General features: G+C 41.8%; 1 protein-coding gene across 3 annotated transcripts in view; it reads left to right on the top strand.

The window, feature by feature from the left end:
- LOC117354200 (GTP-binding protein 10-like) overlaps positions 1-21,214 on the top strand; it is a 366,380-nt gene that overhangs the window by 307,118 nt on the left and 38,048 nt on the right. The window contains exons 1-4 of one of the 3 annotated variants that reach the window (XM_033931249.1): positions 4,946-5,103; positions 9,930-10,123; positions 12,047-12,138; positions 16,498-16,642. In XM_033931249.1, the coding sequence (XP_033787140.1) occupies positions 5,071-5,103; positions 9,930-10,123; positions 12,047-12,138; positions 16,498-16,642 (464 nt within the window). In that variant the 5' untranslated portion in view covers positions 4,946-5,070. Of the gene's footprint in view, positions 1-4,945; positions 5,104-9,929; positions 10,124-12,046; positions 12,139-16,497; positions 16,643-21,214 lie in introns of those variants that run through there. The other 2 variants (XM_033931251.1, XM_033931252.1) reach the window with 2 other exon arrangements.

The following is a 21,214-nucleotide window of genomic DNA, read 5'->3' as shown; positions in this document are numbered from 1 at the left end:
CAGGGAGAGAGGAAGGGAGGAAAGGTGGAGTGGAGAGGAAAAGACGCTTAAGGGAAATGGGTAAAACTGAGGGGGGGAGAAGGACTCTGAAAGCACTGGGGAAGACAAAGGGGTGGAGAAGGACGCTGAAAGGACATGGGGAAGACAGAGGGGGGAGAAGGACACTGAAATCACATGTGGAAGACAGAGGGGGAAGAAGGACGCTGACAGGACTTGGGGAAGATGGGGGGGGAGAAGGATGCTGAAAGGATATGGGGAAGAGAGAATGGGGAGAAGACGTTGGCATGGAAGAAGAAAGAGATGCCAGACTATGGGGGGAGCGGAGGGAAGAAGATGGGTGCCAGACCAATTTGGAAGGGGGGGGGGAGAAAGGGAGAGGCACAGTAACAGCAAATGGAAGACGCAGAGAGAAGAGAGACTGGATGGAAGGAATTGAATGAGAACATGAGGAAAGCAGAAACCAGGCAACAAAGGTAGGAAAAGAATTCTATTTCTTTTTTTTTTTTTTGCTTCAGGAAAAGTAGTATATAAAAATTTATAAACATTAGAGGCTCTGGTAGAAACCCGTTTACAAAGTATGTATTCTTCCCAATTAATATTTCCAAATTAATAAAGTCTTTTTGCTTATTTTTAAATGGGTTTCTACCAGAGCCTTTAATTCACTAGCATAATTAAATGAAATAACTATTTCTGAAGTTTATAGGGACAGGCGGGGACAGAGGGGATTCCTCACGGGGACGGGTGGGGACGAAGGAGATTCCTCGCGGGGAAGGGTGGATTCCTCACGGGGACGGGTGGGATTCCTGTCCCCATGATGGCCTATGTGTACAGTAATCTAGGCCTGAGCCCATCCATGGCCTTGATACTGATGTAGGGGTCATTTTACTAAAAGGAGTTAAGCACTTAGAGATAGGTTCAGTAATTGGTGCTCAGATTTAGGCATTGAGGAAAATCCAAGTTAAGAGCTAATCTATGAAGGGCATTCAGGGCTGATTACCCTTTACAGAATAGCATTTAGAATGGAATTCACTTGCTCCGTCATACCGGACTCCCAGGGAAGCTGTGGGTCCACCCTCCAGTTAGCTATCAGGGACAACAATTACCTTCCTTGGGATCCACCTGCTGCAGGCCTCTCTGCCTCAGCTACTTCTGGAAAAATAATTTTTCCTTTGGGCAGCCTGTGGGTTAGGATTCCCCCTCCCCAGGGAACTCCTTCTTTCTTCTGTGAACTGGCCTGCTGTCCAACGGGCTCCTTCCTTCCCTCTGTCCTCTGAGGAAACCAACCAGTTCTATACCTTGGACCTCTTTACGCTGCTGTCTTGTTACTTGTAACAGTGTGTTCTCTAACCACACCCTCTCTCTCTCTTTCTGGGGTTGCTGAGGAAGCCATTGTCACAAAGGTTTCCCTAATTAGGAACCTGAAACACACTGATGAATTCTCCCTCTCCCTCCTTAGCTTCTGCTGAAGTTTATTTATTTATTTGTTTGGTTAGTTTTATATCCTGTCCTCCATTACAAGCTCAGAACAGGTAACAAGGTTGGCATACATAAATTATAAATTTACATGTGTACATAGGGTTGCCAGATTTCCTCTTTGAAAAAAAGAGGACACCTGGCCCCAACACATTTTGCCCCAGCCCTATTCTGCCTCCAACTCCGCCCCATTCCTCCACCAGCCCCGCCCTATTCTGCCTCTGACTCCACCCCATTCCTCCACCATCCCCGCCCCCCAACTTCCCCGAGCTCGATGACCCGCATTTGGAAGCCTTCGCGCATGCATGAACATCAACATAATCATGTCACACGCACGCGTGTGTGTGTGTGTGTATGATGTCATCACAGTGACAGCCACACATGCGCAAAAGCTTATAGATGTGGACTCAAAGCTCAGGATTTCCAAAACCCAGACAATCCTTCCTGGTGCCCCAACAGTCCTCTAAAAAGAGGACATGTCCGTGTTTTCACAGATGTATGGTAACCCTATGTGTACAGTAATGTTACACAGAGTTAAGTTTAGCATACAATTTGGTAATTTTAAGTTAACATATGGTTATTTCCATCTTCAGTTATCAGAGTGGATCTAGATCAGCATATATTAGGAATACATATGGTTGGAAGGGAGTGACTGGATTTATGGGAAGAGCTAAGTTTTTATTGCTTTCCTGAAGTTCAGAAACCCTTTGAGGGATCTGATGCGAGGCAGCAATTGATTCCATTAGCTTGGTAGGAAGTGACAGTATGAATGACATCTTGCACTCTGGAGTTTACCCTGCCTATTCCTACAAGATAAGTACTGGGGATTTCTTTCTATTTTTCAGCCTAGACTTAATCGGCATTGAGAATTGGCAATTAACTTGTAACGGATGTTAATTGCACTCATTTGGAAGATGGGCGTTTAACTTGGCAGGCACTTACCACTCTGAGGAAGGTGCCTAGTCCGAGGTGAATACCAGAATGTAGGCATGGTTAGGGGGCACATTGTGGACATATTTTTCATGTAAGTGCCATAACTTGGCGCACTCATGTTGGCCAAGAAAACCCTGGCATAAATAGGGTATGCCAACCATTAGGATGTCTATCGATGCCTAAGTATAAAGGGTAAGGAATGTTACTTATAAATCAGAATTGGCTCATTTTTAGCTCATGAAATAGTAGATGAGAGAACTTAGGGGTCCTTTTATTAAGGCGCGCTAAAATAATAATAATAATAATAGTTTATTTTTATATACCGCCAAACCATCAGTTCATGGCGGTTCAGAATAATAATGCACTGGGCATTAAACGTACAAGATCGTACAGCAATTTTAAAAATGGAAATGGCAGAAATCTAAGTAATTCAACATTAACAGCCTCTTTTACAAAGTGCTAGCGGCTGCCCTGCTCTAACGGCCCCGAAGCCCATAGCTTATAGTAATGTATAACTCTTGATGGAGACTATGGGCTCCTTTTACAAAGGTGTGTTAGGGCCTTAACACGCAGAATAGTGCACGCTAAAATGCCGTACGCGCTAGCCGCTACCGCCTCTTCTTGAGCAGGTGGTAGTTTTTCGACTAGCGCACGCTAATCTGGTGCATGCGCTAAAAAACGCTAGCGCACCTTTGTAAAAGGAGCCCTATGTTGTTTAACTTGCTTTTTTACTGAACTTTTCAGACCACCCTTGTAGTTTTTGAGTCTTACCCATCAGTTAGCACTGAGACCAAAAAGTTATATTTTGATCTCAAACCACAAGATCTTCTCCTACATTCTTTGCTTTTCTTCAGCAGTTACCCTAAAATATAACAAGGCAGCTAACAAGGTAGCTATAAACAAAAAAATGGGGAGTAAAATTTTCTAAAAATCTCAACTCCCTCCCAAAAAAATAAATCACTCCACTCCATAGTGCAAAATCAACTTTCACTCATCAATGTTTACCAACTGAAAGACCACCACAGATCCTGAGATCTAATATTCATTATAATCATAGCTAAAAAGGGCTTTCCTGTTTGCATTCCTTCCCTAGGGCTGCCTCAGCTTTTAGCTGAAAATCCCAGTGCATTTTGGTACATGTACTTCATTAGATGAGACGCTGTCAGAAGGGCAATTAAGATTCTATGGGCAAGTACCTGCTCCTTACTTTTAAACTGGCACTGCTTAAACTTGGAGTCTAACCAGGAAAAGTTTTCCCTGCTCCCCCTTGCTGCTCTCATGGCACCCAAAGTGGCACACCATGCACTAACATTAATGCATGACCATTAATTCAGAAAATGGAAATTGGCCATTTTCTGGCTGCAGTAAAAATGGTCTTAGTGCATAGGAAAAATGTGCATAACAATGTGCTACTGCCGCTTTCTACACGGACCTCTTAATCCTCGATAGCTCCAAGTACAAAACTTCAATATTGAGCCTACTAGTGACAAAGAAAGTACTTGTATGTAATATGTAGGGTCACCAGATTTTGCTCCTGTAAAATCTTGTTCCATAGCCCCACACCCATGCGTGCCCAGTTCCACCCTGCCCCGCTACACACATTACGCCCTAGCCTTGCCCCCCCTGCCCGCCCCCTCAACCTGTTCTCGTCCTCGGGACTGCATCGGGAGGGCACCTGCGTATCCATAGATGCAATGCAATGACATCACACACAGGCATGTGACATCACTGCGCAGATGCCCTCCCAACATAGTCCCGAGGTGGAAGTTTTTTTAAAACCTTGACAAAGTGCCAGGTTTTGAAAAGCCATCCGGACACCCTGACATGTCCTCTAAAAAAAGAGGAAATATCCAGGTAAATCCAGACATCTGGTAACCCTAGTAATATGTGTACCACAGAGAGTTGGCAAGAATAAGTCTTGTACATGTTTAATGTGCTGACATCTAGGGTTTGATAATCATCTCCTTGAAGTAGAAGAGTAGTCTAGCAGACCTCTTTTTATTTATTTATTTATTTTTTTGCCAACAGTTGGAAACCCGTTGGAAACACTGACACTGAGCTAAAACTGGAAACAGCATAATGAATTAAGACAGTCATCACCCCAGAATTTCTCATGATGTTACAATTTGTTCAGGAATCGTTATTGAATTCTGTGCAGAAAGGGGGCCGAAGCTGATCCAGTTTAGTCTGGCCCTACAGCCTACACAGAGGACCAGGGTTTGAGCAGTGGTAATGCTAGATTCATGAATATGCTAATTTAATGCAAATATATGTCGGGGGAGATTGCCTAGAGCTGACAAGTTTGAACTGGGCACAAAAGAATGATGCTCACTTTATTGTACAATAAATAGCAGAGGTGAAGCAGTTTAAACTGCTGGTGGTTCTTGCTGAAGATCTACGGTAAGTTTCGTGGCGTTCCTCTGTACCGGCTGTAAAACGAAACAAGTCCCGTACCCTTTGACTAACACAAAAGTATTAAACACTTCGACATTTATATACTTGTTTAGATTAAGAACTGTGGCGACCCGGAACTGTTGATGAAGTGTGCGTGTCGGCCGGGAGCAGTTCACTGCTGCACCCTCTCGGCTGGGGGGAGGGGCGATGGGATCCTTGTGCTGAAGTTCCCGAGCTGAGGCTGCCTGCAGCAGGTCCGAGAAGCGCAACATGGTGTGTGGTAGCAGGGCGCTGCTCAGGAAGGTTAGAGCAACTTTCTGCCCACTTTATCGCAATGCTTAGCTTTCTAACACTCGGCTGTTTATCTGAAGCAGATCCTTAGCAAGGGGGGGGGGGGATAAAGTGGGTCACCGGTTTCTGCCCTTGTGTGACTTGGACAGTTCCCATCTTGCTGCGTTTCTGTCCTAGTTTAAGGGCTCATTCTGCACACAGACTCGGGCATCATCCCCGTCTATTTTCACCGAACCAGTTAACACCATACATAAGCAGTGCAAGTCTTTTCGCTCGAAGCTGCATTCATGTAGAGATTGAGGATGAGGGAAGGGGGGGAGGATTGGGATTTGTATACTGTGCCGCCTTTCTGTAGTTTTACAACCACACGCAAAGCGGTTTACATACTGGCACTTCGAGCTTTTTCTGTGCAAGAATGAAGTAAGGCGTTACTTTTTTGTTGACCAACCTTGAGATGCTAGCTCAGAAATACATCATTGTTTTGCATTCTAGCTACTCTTATTTATAACCCATGTCTCTATAGCAGTGCAACAGGACATCTATGCTGTAACTGCATCCCCATATATCATGGCTTGGAAGAGTTATGCTCTGTAGCTTTTCCAGCATATGAGAGAATGATGACTGCAATTTTGTAAAACAGCAAAAAAAAAAAAAGGTATCTTAGATTGAATGTTTATGGTAGTTTTAGTTAGGATGTATGGGGAACTTTGACTCATGAGTAATGGCAAAAGATCTTACTGGAAATCTTGTTCTTGCTTTTGCCCTATGACTTACGGTGTTAGTGCTGTTTACTGCTTTGGTTAACAGTTACAGTGGCCTTCTAATGTAGTTGATTTGTACAATCTTATTCCACAATAACTGATCTCTAGAGCTGTCAGTCACTAGCTTTTAAGTTTGGTAGTTCTACTCAATTTCTAGCATTTTTAATCATTGTAAACCACATAGAACTTCACGGTCCTGCGGTAATAAACTGTTGTTATTATTATTATTATTAGTGCATGTTAGTAACCTAAATGCAGGTCTGCTGTTGAAAGGGGCCAGCAGGGCTACAAAATTCTGCATTAGTAATGTACAAGAAAGCATGGAAGGAGCGAAAATGGTAAGAACAATTAATCATTTCTATAGTGTTACTAGATCAACACAAAAGGGTATATAAACACAAATACGCTCTGTATACTTTTCAAGATAGACTAACAGATAGATAGAGTGGTACTTCCCACTAGTGCTGCCCGATTCAGGGAAAAATATTTCGATTCTTGATTTTAATGACACAGCTTTTTAAGTTTAAAACATTTTATGGGACTCGTATCTCCAGGATTTATCACCTCAGGCCAGAAGTTTAATTCTTAATGACTTGTCCTAATCTGGTAGTTCAGTCTTTCTTGAGTGTTTCCAGTAAGGGGGGGTTGCTGGGTGGGTCCTAGGGGTCACAGGGGTCAGTGCTGGGACCACTGCTGTTCAATATATTCATAAATGACCTGGAAGTAGGGACGAAGTGCGAAGTTATAAAATTCATGGATGACACATAACTCTCCAGTAGGGTTAGAACTGTTGAGGAATGTAAAGAACTACAAAGGGACCTGAACAAACTGAGTGAATGGGCAAATAAATAGCAAATGAGCTTCAATGTAGAGAAATGCAAAGTCTTGCACATAGGGAAAGGAAACCCTATGTAAAACTAAACGATGGGAGGGATGGTATTGGGGGTAAGCAACCTAGAAAAGGACTTGGGGGTTTTGGTGGACAAAACATTGAAGCTGGAGGCACAATGCGCAGCAGCCTCAAAGAAGGCAAACAGAATGTTGGGCATTATCAAAAAGGGAATCACTACCAGAACCAAAGAGGTTATCTTGCTGCTATATCAGGCAATAGTGCACCCGCATCTGGAAAACTGCGTTCAGTACTGGTCGCCTTACCTTAAGAAGGATATGGCGATACTCGAGAGGGTCCAGAGAAGAGCAACAAGAATGATAAAGGGCATGGAAAACCTTTCATATGCTGAAAGGCTGGAGAAGCTGGGACTCTTTTCTCAGGAAAAGCGGAGACTTAGAGGGGACATGATAGAAACTTACAAGATCATGAAGGGTATAGAGAAGGTAGAGAGGGACAGATTCTTCAGACTGGCGGGGGCAACAAGAACAAGAGGGCACTCAAAAAAATTGAAGGGAGACAGATTCAGAACAAATGCTAGGAAGTTCTTCTTCACTCAGAGGGTGGTGGACACCTGGAATGCGCTTCCAGAGGAGGTGATAGAGCAGAGTACGTTATTGGGTTTCAAAAAGGGATTGGACGAGTTCGTGAAGGAAAAGGGGATTGAAGGGTACAATTAGAGGGATACGATACAGGACAACGTTAATTAAAAGATCACTTACAGGTCATTGACCTAGGGGGCCGCCGCGGGAGTGGACTGCTGGGCACGATGAACCTATGGTCTGACTCGGCAGAGGCGATGCTTATGTTCTTATATTAGCATGTCTTTCAGTGGCATTGTCTCTTATGTTGTACGGTGGGGGGGGGGGGTCTTAAGAGTTGGGCCCCCCTCCTCATCTTATCATGGATCTTGTTGATTTACCCTTTGGTTCCTTTGATTTCTTTGCTCTGACACAGATTGTACTTTTGTAGACGGAAGGCGCCAGTTTCTTCCGGATGACAAAATGGATGACAAGAGTACTGCTGTTGTCTATTGTTGTGTATTTGTCAACAATAAAACCTGTTGATACATAAAATTGACAATTGTTTGGGACAGGAGAGATCCCTCTTGGTTCTGGCCCAACAGGTCATAAGGCAGGCCCAGTGGAGGCCTGCAGGACATTGGAAAAAAGGGGGGACAGGGTACAGGGCAGGGATGGGGGCTGGGTGCAGAGCCAGGAAGAGAGGGGAAAAGGATGGAGAGCTTTGCAGGGAGAGAGGGGGAGCTGGGGGCAGAGCCTAGCAAGGAGGGGGGACAGGGTGGAGAGCCTGGCCGGGGGAAGGGCTGGGTGCAGAGCCTGGCAGGGGAGGGAATGAGGGGGGCAGAGCACGTGAATATTACCCCCTTCTGACGTGGATGAGCCATGTGTTTTGGAACTGCAGCCTAGGCCTAGCCAGGTATTAGAACTTTCGGAACTACAGTACCTGTATCATGGTGTCGCGTGGACAAAAATCATTGTCTGGCTGAGCGTGTCAATGTGTTAAAGAAACTTGACACAAGGGAGAGTCAAGTCTCTATTGCAAAACATTACAGTGTTCATCTTAGCCAGATTTCTCAGATTTACAAAAAAAAAAAAAAGCAAGTGATATTGAAAGACTGGCAAAACAACAGCAATCCTACCAGAAAACGGAAAAGAATTGGGAAGGCTGGAGACTTTGAACAAGCTTTGCTGCGATGGTTTGCGGAAGCTAGAAGTCAGCAACTGCCAATCAGTAGACCTCTGCTGATGGAGAAAGCAGCAGTTATCTGAAGAGCTGGCATAGAAGACTTCAAAGTGACAAATGGATGGTTAGAGAGGTGGAAAGTTTGTAATGGCATAAAATTTGATTCTCGCAGATGAATTTAGTGCTGAAAGATGGGTCATGGAAGTGTTGCCATCAGTCATTGGTGGATATGAACCATGTGACGTGTTCAACACCGATGAGACGGGCCTCTACTGGCGTACCATCCCTGACGGAACATTGGCTTTCAAATGCAGCGAAGCTGTTGGCTTCAAGGTGCCAAAGGAACGATTGACATTGCTGCTCAATTGCAATATGGATGGTAGTGAAAAACTCGAGCCACTGGTGATTGGAAAGAATCAAAATCCTAGGTGCTTCAAAAACATTAAATGCCTGCCTGTTGAATACAAAAGCAACAAAAACACATGGATGACAGCGATAATGTGAATTGAATGGTTACAGATGCTTGACAATCTGATGAGAAGGTGTAGGAGGCACATTGTAATGCTGTGTGATAACTGTGCAGCATACAGCAATGACATAAGACTAACCAACATCAATCTCGTGTTTCTGCCACCAAACACCTCTTTGATTCAGCCGATGGACCAAGGGATAATTGCAAACTTCAAATGTCATTACAGGTCACCCGTTGTACGATATGTGATGGCAGTGATTGATGCAAGCACGGAATCCAGCCCTCAAGCTGCTGAGAAAAAATGTTGGTGCTCAACTCTCTTCGTATGGTACGAGTGGTACGGGAGACATGGAGTCGAGTCACATTATCAACGATTTCAAATTGCTATTGAAGGTAGAGCTTCGTTAACGCATCTGATGAGACAACTGAAGCAGGAACTTCGTCCATTGAACTCCCAGTTGGACTCTCGTCACAAGAGTTTGAGCTGTATGTTGCCATTGACAACGATCTGCCCACATCATCTGACAGCACTAATTCCGATATCTGTACAGTCCTAAAGGACACTGCAGACAGCCAAGAGTCTGATGATGATGGAGATAACTGCTGCTGTCATTACGACTAATGAACCACCTGCAGAGATTTTTTTCCTTCTCGGACACACCGAAGTCCCTACACACGCTTGTTATCTGGAGATAAATGGCTGTCACAACCATGGACAGTTTTACAGCATCAGTAGTCAGATACACAGCCTGAATTGTGCAATATGCGTGCAGAAGAAAAAGTTGTATTGCATTAGACCGAACAGTACAGTGTGTTTTTGCTTGAATAAAAGTTTTATTGCATTTGACTAAAGTGTACTGTAATTTTTCATGACTAACAAGTGGTACTTCTATTAAGCGCACGTGGCAACCTGGTCCGAAGGGCGTGCACTTAAGCGGAGTCAACTGTAGTCTTTCAATAAACAATCAGGCTTGCAAATGAATAATTTCATTTTGTTTTGCTCCTATTTTAGTATGGAAACTTCATTGACAATTTAAGATTCTATGTGAAAGGAGGAGCTGGTGGAATGGGACTTCCTCGATTGGGTGGACAAGGAGGAAAAGGTGGTGATGTTTGGTTTGTTGCCCAAACTGATGTGACCTTAAAGAAATTAAAAGATAAATATCCCCTGAAGCGGTTTTCAGCAGGACAAGGAGGGAACAGTAGGTAAGTTATTGTTATCTAAGCATTTAAGTTTTCTAATTTTTTTTATGTTTCCATTTGTAATATTCATATGTATGTATATAAGATGGAATATTTTAATATAGAATATACTGAGTTAAACTCTAAGAGCTTCTTTTACAAAGCTGCGTTAAACCGCCGGACGCGCTAGCCGCTACCACCTCCTCTTGAGCAGGCGGTAGTTTTTCGGCCAGCGCGGGGGTTAGCGCGTGATGAAAAGTCGCACACGTTAAACCCGCTAGTGCGGCTTTGTAAAAGGAGCTGACCTTAGATATTAATGTCATTTCTTTTTTTTTTTTTTAATTTCTTTATTAGCAATTGCAAAGGGAACATACAACCATTTCAACATGTCATTTCTAACGGAACTCCACAATGACTTCATTTTGATCTCCAAAAAAAGGACATAAATTCACAAATTGGCATACAAACAGAAAACATGACTATCTTGAACAAATTCAAAAATCAGGAAACAGTTCTCCAATAAAAATTCCCATTACTTTCTCTGGGAATCTGTCAGATCTGTTAGAATGATGATCATTGCTCCATTCCAAAAACCTCTCCCCCACAGTTCATAGTAGCACCTTCAAATATCAGCATTAAATTGGCTTGTTTAATAAAGATACATGTGCAAGTTGGGCATGTACCCAGATTTGTGCGCACAACTCAAAGCACCGTATATAAAATGCAGAGTATGTTGTGCTTTGTCAAAATCTTATATGCGACTCTCAAGAATGCATCTGCTCAGTCCATGATGGAGGTGCACGTGTACACCCTGTGGTCCCGATTCTATATATTTAACATCTAAAAGATCGGCACCAATCATAATTACGATCAGTGCGATTCTGTAAAGGGCACATGCTATTATATGGAATCGTGCTTAGCGGCCATATCCAATCCATCACTAGCATTTAGGCCAAGAATTATCAGTCCTAAATACAAAACCAGGCCTAATACCTGCTCCTAAGTTGTGCACGCCTTCACATGGCCACTGCAACTCTTGACACCATTCGGAGATTGAGATTTCAGATCTTATAGCATCCTCCATACAACCCTGATTTTGCTTCTTGTGATTATTATGTGTTTTTGGACCCTTGAAGAATGCTTTGAGAGGACGAAGATTTGGAAGCGATAACGCGATCAAATAAGTTTAAGTTTTAGAAGCATCCTCTCTAGGCCATGCTACAACTGACGTGTGCCACTTTATAGAATGCGTAACCAAGTTGTGTGAGTAACTTTTGATTGGTGCTGATTAACATTTGTTATGAGGTGTTAATAGCCAGTGGTGCTGATTAATCTTGTTAAACAGCTAAGTTGCACGCACAAATTAGCTGTGTGCGTACCGATTTTGCATGTGTAACCTATGTTGCTAAAAACAATTTGAGTGTGTGTTCATATGATCACAGCACTCTACACAAACATGCACAAGATAATCTCTACTTGACAGAGCTTGCAAACCTTTCAAGACAGATGGGACAAGTAAGAGATTTAGGAAATTTATTTTATTATAGGAATGATTGTAACAGTATTAGAATTAAATAGGTGAATATGGGGGTTAAGATTAAAAAGTAGCCTCAAGAAAGTGGGCTTGTAGTTTGAATTGGAATAGGGCTAGATACAGATCATGACAAGCTGACTCAGGAAGTCTTATTTATAGAAACATAGAAGCATGATGGCAGATGAAGGCCATCTAGTCTGCCTGTCCATGGCATCCATTATCTCTTCCTCTCCCTAAGAGATCCCACGTGCCTGTCCCACGCTCTCTGCAGAGATGCTTTTGTAATTTATATTCCATTGAAGAATGCCACCTTGAGAAAATTGAACTTCTGATTCACGTGGATATTTGTATTCTTGAATATTATCTGTGATAAAACCATTCCCTCTCTTTACAATATGTTTTCCCATTTTCAGTATTTGTGCATTGAAAGGAGAGAAGGGACAGGATTATGAGGTTCGTGTACCTGTGGGAATTTCTGTTACTAATGATGAAGGCAAAAAGATTGGTGAGTAAGTTACTTTATGTAAAAACTAAGGCTATATACATAAATTAAAATTTTTAATCACATGATTAATCTCATAAACGCCCCTTCACATGTCCTCCTGTATAGTGCAATATATACTGTACATAGCAGACAAATTCTCAAAACTGACACATTTTAATTCAGTTGTCCCATAGAAAGGCGGTATATCAAATTCCATTACCCCCTTACTAAACTAAAAATAAAATCATTTCTTACCTTTGTTGTCTGGTGATTTATCTTTCTTATCATCTCATTCCGCATCTCTTGTTCTGCTTCATTCTGCTCTGTCTATTCACCTCTTTTTTCTCCTCTTTACTTCCTGCCTTATATCCATCTTTCATAATCTTTTCTTTCATTTTCTTCCTCCTTTTCAAACCTGACTAGTTTCCATCTCTTTTCCCTTCCCTACCATTCATGGGCACCATCATTTTCCTCCCCTTCTTTTCATTTCCATGGGTACCCCCTTTTCTCTTCCCTCACCTCCCTCTCCCCACCACTCCGAGCTCACCATTTCTCTCCTGCCCTCCTCTGTTGCCATTTCCCTTGCATTTTTCCATTCATATTTCCAGAATCTGGCTCTCTCAACATCACCCTAACCACACCTCCTCCCTCCCTGTCTGCACTCCTTTCTCCCAGCAAACTTCCTGCAATCTTACAATCTCCCTCCCCTCTCTCTCTATACAATGTGCCTTGCAATAGGGTTTCAGAAGCATTGGTAACCCCCCAAAAAGGCACACTTCAGAAATGACAGCCTATGTAGATGAATAATGGCTTTGATGAGAGGCATGCATCAAGTGACTCGATCAGTGATGATGTCCACTGGTACCGAAAGGGATCAGTACCGCATAGAAGTCCAAGTTGCTGGGTACCTGACACCAGACCTAACATCTTCAAAAAATAAATATGAAGGAACAAATACAAAACATTTTGTTGATGGTTAGAGTGATGCTTTCTTGGGTTTGTTTTGTTTTTTTGTTTGTTTGGTTAATTTTTTTACTCCTGGAAGTTCGGGACAGTTCCAGCCGGAAAGGAAAAAGTACAGAGTACCACAGGTTGAGTAAAAAGTAGGCTGAAAAGCCATTGACGCTGTCGGTAGGAGCAAAGGCTTTAAGTTCAAGTTCAATTTATTTGATATAATGCTAATAAAACCAAGGTAAATCTAAGCAGTTTACAATAAAATGTAATAAATAAAAACAAAGATTAAAATGGCGGCATCCTTAGTTATTTGCATGGTAGAGGAGCAGTGAGCAGTCGTCAGATTTTTGTAGTCGGAGGGTGTGAAACCTCGTGAAATTCATAGAAGAAAGTCACAATAGTATAGAGATGCCTGCATTGGCAAGAGACGAGTGTACGAGTAGGTAGATGTGTTAAAAAGTGGGCGAACATCAATCCCTGATGAGGAACACGGCCATCACTGATGAGAAGGTGGGTCATGTTGATTCCATTAATTGTGAAAACAGGTGCATTTCATTAAAATCTCTGGTCAGGGAATTGGATGTTGGTATCGGTTCCGCACATACCATTGTCACAGATGTTCTTAAGTATCGCAAGCTGTGTGCATGGTGGGTGCCTAGGTTGCTGTCTGATGAGCACAAGATGATTTGTGTGCAGATTTCCACAGCCTTTTTGGTGTGTGGTATAACAATGAAGGAGAAAGCTTCCTGGCATGTTTCATTACAGGGGACGAAACCTGGGTGGAAATCAAGTTTTATTTTGACTTGATGAATCGCTTATTTACTAAGCGATTTACAAATTTAAAAAAAGTATAAGCATATACCAATTTGGTCATTAATTATAATGGGTTTAACTAAGACTTACAGACTAACAGATTCATAAGGTAAGAAGGGCAGAACTACAATTGTTTTTATTAGAATATAGGAGAAGACATGAATGGAAAGAACAATAGGGGGGGAAAAGTAAAAAATAAAGAAGGACTAAAATAAACTTTGAGCATAGCTAAAGATTAAAAGCATCTTTAAAAAGAAATCTCTTCAGATTGCCTTTAAAGCGACTTAAGTCATTTTCTTCTCTTATATACTAAGGTAAGGTATTCCATATTTGCAGGGTCATTACTGAGAATATGTCATGACGATGAGTTCCAATTACTTTCAATGAGGGAACTGCTATAAGTTTTTGATTAGTGGACCTAAGGGAGCGTGATGTATTATGAGGAATAAGTAGTTTGTTAATAAATTGAGGTTCATTGGAAGACAAAGTTTTAAATACTAAATGTAAGATTTTGAAAGTAATGCAGTGATTACTGGAAGCCAGTGGGATTTGATCAGAAAGGGTGTAACATGATCGTATTTTTTGCCATTATGAATCAATTTAATGGCGGTATTTTGGATTATCTGAAGACACCTCTTTTCTTTTAGAGTAATATTTATTAATAAAGAGTTACAGTAGTCAAGTTTAGTGATAACCAGGGAATGAATTCATATGTTGAGTGATTTTGGCTCAAGAAACTTAGAAATTGAGCGAATCATTCGTAGCCTATAAAAGCAAGATTTAACGGTGTTACTTACTTGTTCATGGTAGGAAAGCCTGAAAGCAAAAGGCAGTCTTCACAATAGCGTCGCATATCATCTTCAGTCAAGAAGTTGTTCATGTCTAAACCCTCCGCTGTAAAGATCCTGTTCACTCTCTTCTGGGATATGAATGGACCAATTTGGAAGCAGTATCAGGAAAAGGGTGAATAGTGCCCGTTATAGTGCAGTGTTGGAGGAGGAGCTGAAGCCAAAAATCTAGAGCCGTCACAGAGGACTTTTGTTATCTTTCATAACGCACACCCTCACATGGCCACTGCAACTCTTGACAACATTCGGAGATTGCGATTTCAGATCTTACAGCATCCTCCATACAACCCTGATTTTGCTTCTTGTGATTATCATGTGTTTATGGACCCTTGAAGAATGCTTTGAGAGGATGAAGATTTGGAAGCAATGATACGATCAAAGAAGTGGTGCATTCTTGGCGGAAGGCACAACCAAAAATGGTTTTTTTTTTCCAATGGACTAGAGAAGTTGGTGCAATGGTGTGAGAAGTGTGTTGAAAATGAGGGTGATTATATAGAAAAAGGACATATAATTTGTATCTCTAATTGAATTATATATCTCAAAATATTCAATTTGCTGTTACTTTTTGTAACAGCCTTGTATGTTATAGTGCATCAGGCGTGTTCTGTCTGCAGAATTGATATTTTTTCAGAGATTGTACAGGAACTTGAAAGAATCTTGTATTTACATACACTGCAGTATGTAAATATCAGGATGCGCATATATGGAATGCCAATTGTATATTCTACACATGGATACTATTGATATTTATGTATATTTCTGCAGTCAAGGGCCTTGTCCATAGCTGTGTCATCTGTCGTTTAAGCCAGCATTTGTATCTCTGCTCTTTATCTTTTTCTGATTAATTTTCTTCTTTTTCTTCATGAGATTAGCCATCCATCCCAATTTAAATTCTTTATTCATTTTAAAAAAACTTTCAATAAGTGCAATACAAGATAAAAACATTTTACAATTTAAGATCACTTAATATTCTATCAGAAACTAATTCAAATCAAATATCCCACCCCCTGAAAACCCACCAATTATCTTCAGTTTTAAGAAAACAAAAATTATCCCCCCCTCCCAATCTTGTACGTGTATGTTCAAAGGGAAAAAGTAATATTCATTCTTTGCAATATTTTGTTAATGGGTCCCAAACATCTCTAAATTTCTTAAAATGCCCCTGTTGAATAGCTATAGCACGCTCCATTTTAAAGATATGGCATAAAGAGTTCCACCAAAAATTATAATATCCATCCATCCCCTTGAGTAAAACAGGAACAGAGTTCATGGTAGCACAAGAAAAGAAACTGGCACAAAACCCTCACTAATGCTAACCACAGAAAAGCGAGCTATCCTTAGATCCCATGCTTAATCCACAGCATTAGAAAACCATGCAGGAAGCCTTTGGGCCCTATGTGTACTTCTTTTATTTGGGTTTAATAGCTGATCTCTTCATTACCATTGGATTTAGATAAGTAGCGTGCTGATGTCTATTCAGTTCTTTGTGCAAAACTCCTCTGTGCATAGAGTCGCCATAACAGTGTGGAGAATTGTGCTCAGAATCCACATTAAGCTATCCACTGAGCATCCCACCCTTTACATTGCTCCTTTAATCTGACTAGAAGCATGTACTGTAATTTGCAAACTCTGTGTGCCTTTTTTAGCCGCTTTGAAGGCAGCTTTCAGCCAGGTCAATTTAGCTAGAAAAATGGGTGTTTGACAGAATGATATTTATTAATAAAGAGTTACAGTAGTTTTACAGAGTAAAAACCTTTGTTTTTAGGAGAGCTAAGTAACATTGGAGACAGAATACGAGTAGCTAGTGGAGGTCGTGGTGGCAGTTATACAACAAATTTCCATCCCTCAAAAGGCCAGGCGAGAGTGGTTCGGTTGGATCTGAAACTTATAGCTGATGTAGGACTAGTAGGGTAAGCAACTTTGTATTTCATTATCCAGATTTAATGCATTGTGGGGGAAGGGCATTTTTATAACTTGGCGCCTTCAGTTAGACGGGCCGATGGTAAGCGCCAATTCTATAGTGGTGCCTGTGAACCACGATGCTATTTAGAATACTAGCATAAACCCAAATTGGCTCACAATTTTTAGGCATGATCAAATACGAGATGAATGGCAGGCATAAATGGTTGCACCTAAGTATGCCATGTTTATAGTATTCTGTATATGGAAGATGGAGACATACCCATGCCCTGCCCATGTTTATGCCCCCCTTGAAGTTAAGCACTATCTTATAGAATAGCGTACTTATTCACAAAGGGCCAGATCAATAAATGATGCCTGACTTTAGGCACTGGAAAGATCCATGCCAAACTGACATTCTAAGAAGGGCGCCCTTTATAGAATAGCTGCTATTGTCAATTTCCTTCACCCAAATTTGAGTGCGAGGACTTACGCCTCCTGAAACCTGGTGTAAATCCTGACACGCAAGTTGGGTGCACAACTCCGGAATTCAGTAATACTGCACCCAAATGTGTGGAACGCCCCCTATGTGTCCATGCCTCTCCTATAGCCATGTCCTCCCTTTTGCACTGTGTGCCAGACTTTGGGTAAACAGGGTTAGAGAATAGCAGGTAGGCAGATAATCGCACACAAGTCCACATTAGTGCCAGTTAACACCAGTAATTAAGGGCTCGTTAACTAATTTGTGTGCATATCTTCCCTGTGTGTCAAAATTTTGAGCGCCCAAATTTGGGGGTCTTTTGTAGTATTGTACCTCAACACTTGTGTCCAGTTATAGAATTGCCCTTCACATATCCATGTTAAATATTTTACATAAATGTGGTAATGATAGAATCTTTTAAGCGATGACTGGCATAACATTGTATATTTCACATTAGATTTGGTGAATAACGCTTTCTTTTATTTTAATCAGCATTGTAGGTGGATAGCATAGGTAAGTATGTACTGATTTGGTCCACATTTCAGTATGTGGAAATGTTTGTGCCCCTATAGTATTCAAATGTGGGTTTCTGAACAAACATAAGTATAACCATATAGGGACAGACTGATAATTTTATCAAGCCCAGTGGCCAATTCAGGTCACAAGTACCTGACAAGATCCAGAAGAGTAAAATGAATTTTAAGGTGAAATTTTTTCAAAATTGCCCTTGATTTTTTTTTTTGAATGGTAATATTTTTTGCAAAGTAATACAGGCTTTTATTTTTCCTTTGATTACTGTAATGTTTTATTATTTAGGCTCCCAATTACTTTTATTGGAGCCACTATGGTGGCTCAGAATGCTGCTATAAGATTGATTTTGGAACTTCATGTCGTAAATATATAGTGCCTATCCCGATACATTTATATTGGTTCCTGCATTTTGAAGAATTCATTTTAAAATTGCTTTGTTAATTTTTAAGACCTCGCATGATGTATTTTATACTTGACTTCTACCCTGAAAATTTACAAGCTATCTAAAAAAATCTAAGATCAGCAGAGAAAAGTCTATAATGAAAACTAGATAATTGACTTGAAGATTTATATATGGTACATAAATGTGTTGTAGTTTGGGGAGAGGAGACAAGATGAGCACTGCATGCTGACATGCTACAATTCTTCTTTTTGGCGCAAAGGACATATGAGTCCTGATAATAGGTGATGTTCCTCTACTCATGAGTTGATTGCAGAAAGATGAAAGTTACGGTACATTCTTCAGCTCCACCTCCTTCTCTAGTGCTGTAGAGTCTTTGTCAGTTTTTTCCTCCTGCAAGCAAGAAGGTGTGATTCCGATCTGCTCTGATATTCTTTTAGGGTTTTTATCCGAGTTTACTACTACTACTATTTAACATTTCTATAGCGCTGATAAGCATACGTAGCACTATATAACAACATATTTAAGATTTTTGAGTCTTTTCGGTGCTGGAGAGTACCCCGGGGACCCTGGGGCAATTCTGCCTGGGAGAGGATGCAGACTCTGGATCAGACATTTGCAGCTGGTAAGGCAACCCTCAGGTTCCTGTCCAGTTGACCTACATTGTGGGGCTTGAGGTCCGTTCCTCTTGAAGCTAGCTCACATCCTGATTTATCAGGTGCCTGCATACAGGCTGTTTGAACCTGGTTTTGATCCAGCAGGGTTTAACGGGTGTTAACTTTGTAAATTACTCACCCCGCTTGAGTGTGGATCTGTGGGAGTTGAAGTTTCAGTTGGACTTTGGTCCAACTGGCGACCTGAAGATTCCAGCATGTGAACTGATTTGCTGAGCTAGAGGCAGTGTCTTCTCCATTTCCAGCTTCTCTGACAGCTGCAGCAGCAGGCTAACCTAGTACAGACAAACAGTGAGTACTGCCTATTGAAGTCTATAGGAAAATCGTGTGGGAGTGGTGGTGTGTGTCTGATTTTGTTGTTTTTAAGGGTTTCTGGGGCTGTAATTAGGGTCTCCCATCTCCAAAAAAACCCTTCTCAGAATTTTTTGACCTTTTAAGTGGGTTCCCTGGGCGTTTTTAGTTCGACTAAGCTGTTGAAGTGGCCATCTTGGACTTTCCTGATTTTTAAATAAAAGCCTCAATTTGCCTCAGATCCCCCACAATTTGTTTTAAAAACATTTGGGATGGACTCATCTAGTGGAGATACTCCTGTATCATGCCAGATTTGCAATGGATGACCGCTATGTGCCACATGCTGCAAGTCACGTAAGGGAGATGTGGGAGCCTTGGGCTTAGCCCCATCTAGAACCCTTAAGACTGGGGATCGCAGAGGACCCCTTGTCTAGGGAAAAAAACCTCACCACAGCCTTGGGATGGAGCTTGAGTGAAGTGCAAGTGTATGGACACTGTGGAGGCCAGGAAGGAGGCACTGGGGGCACTATGGACATAGGAAGGGGCACTAAGGACATAGGAAGGAGGCACAGGGACATTCACAGACAGAAAAAATGACAGACAGGCAGCATGCAAGGAGAGAGAGACAAATAAAAAAAATACCCACACAGATGAACACAGAAGATTTAGAATCAGAAAATAATATTAAATATTGAACTAGGCCAGTTACTGGGCAGACTTGCACGGTCTGTGTCTGTGTATGGCTGTTTGGTGGAGGATGGGCAGGGGAGGGCTTCAATGGCTGGAGGGTGTAGATGGGCTGGAGTAAGTCTTAACAGAGATTTCGGCAGTTGGAACCCAAGCATAGTACCGGGTAAAGCTTTGGATTCTTGCCCAGAAATAGCTAAGAAGAAAAAAAAAAAAAAAAAAAAATTTTAAATTGAATCAGGTTGGGCAGACTGGATGGACCATTCGGGTCTTTATCTGCCGTCATCTACTATGTTACTATGTTACAGACATGAAGGGAAGGGGGGGGGCCGACAAAGAAGAGGACTCGAGCCGCAAGGAAGAAGCTGGGCCTGCCTGCCTGTGGGGAACGCTATAAGGGAAGGGGGGGCCATGGAGCAGGCTAGACCACGGGAAGGGAATGGAGAGGAGCCAAACGGAGCAGCCAGATCGCAGCAGGCCACAATGCGGGGGAGGGGCCGAACGGAGCAGGCCAGATCGTGGTAAGGGAAGGGGTGGGGGAAATGCTGCAACTTCTGCACAGGGACCTGGAGGGGAAACCAAATACCGCTGCTGCTGCACAGGGAAGTCGGGGTGGGGGGATGCTGTTGCTGCTCCACAGGGAAGTGGGATGGAAATGCTGCTGCATAGGGAAATGGAGGCAAAGAATGACTGACAAACAGCAGGAGGGAGGGAGACAGACAGAAAGGAAGAAAGACACAGGGGCAGGGAGAGGGACAGAAAGACAGACAGAAAAAGGGAGCCAAGGAGAGAGAGAGAGACAGAAAGAAAGACAGACAGACATATATTCTAGCACCCGTTAATGTAACGGACTTGAAGACTAGTTGTTAATATAAGTTATGAGGCATTTTATAAAATATTTTCCGTTATTGATGACCAAAGTATGAGTCTCGTTTTGTGCAATGAATTTTTTGGCCCATTTTTCTGAGCAGTAATAAAGTAATCTAGTTTGAGTAAATCCATCAGTATTACCTGAATTCAACATCAAAACTATATAGATAAACCAAATTTGAGCTTTCTACCAATTTTGGTTTATGCAATATAGATACTGAAAGTAGCCACTTTGGTTCTGGTTGCCCGCAGATTGACAAGAGTACGCATCACATTGGATGCTTTAGTGCAGGAGCAAATACATATCTGAGTCTAATATTGTGCACAGCTTAGTTTAAGACCTTAGGCTTACTCGTATATAAAAATTTCATGGAGTTCTGAGGTGGTCGATTGGGGATATGTTTCAAAATTGGACCACTTGACATGGAAAGGCCCTTAATCTTGCAGTCCTAATCATTGTAGACTGTAGCTTAGTTGGGCTTCTGTTTTTCTTTCATTCATAATTATCTTTTTTAGGGGTACTTATACTAAAGTGCACTAAATGCCAAGAAGCCCATAGGTATGGACTTTATAGTGTTTGGTTTATGTGAAATCAGTTAGCATAACTTAATAAAAAGACCTTTTTAATTTTTTTTTCTTTCCCATGCCA

This window comes from Geotrypetes seraphini, chromosome 2, assembly GCF_902459505.1.
Source record: "Geotrypetes seraphini chromosome 2, aGeoSer1.1, whole genome shotgun sequence".
NCBI lineage: Eukaryota > Metazoa > Chordata > Amphibia > Gymnophiona > Dermophiidae > Geotrypetes > Geotrypetes seraphini.
Note: the sequence above shows the minus strand (reverse complement) of the source record. Positions and strands in the feature narration are given on the sequence as shown.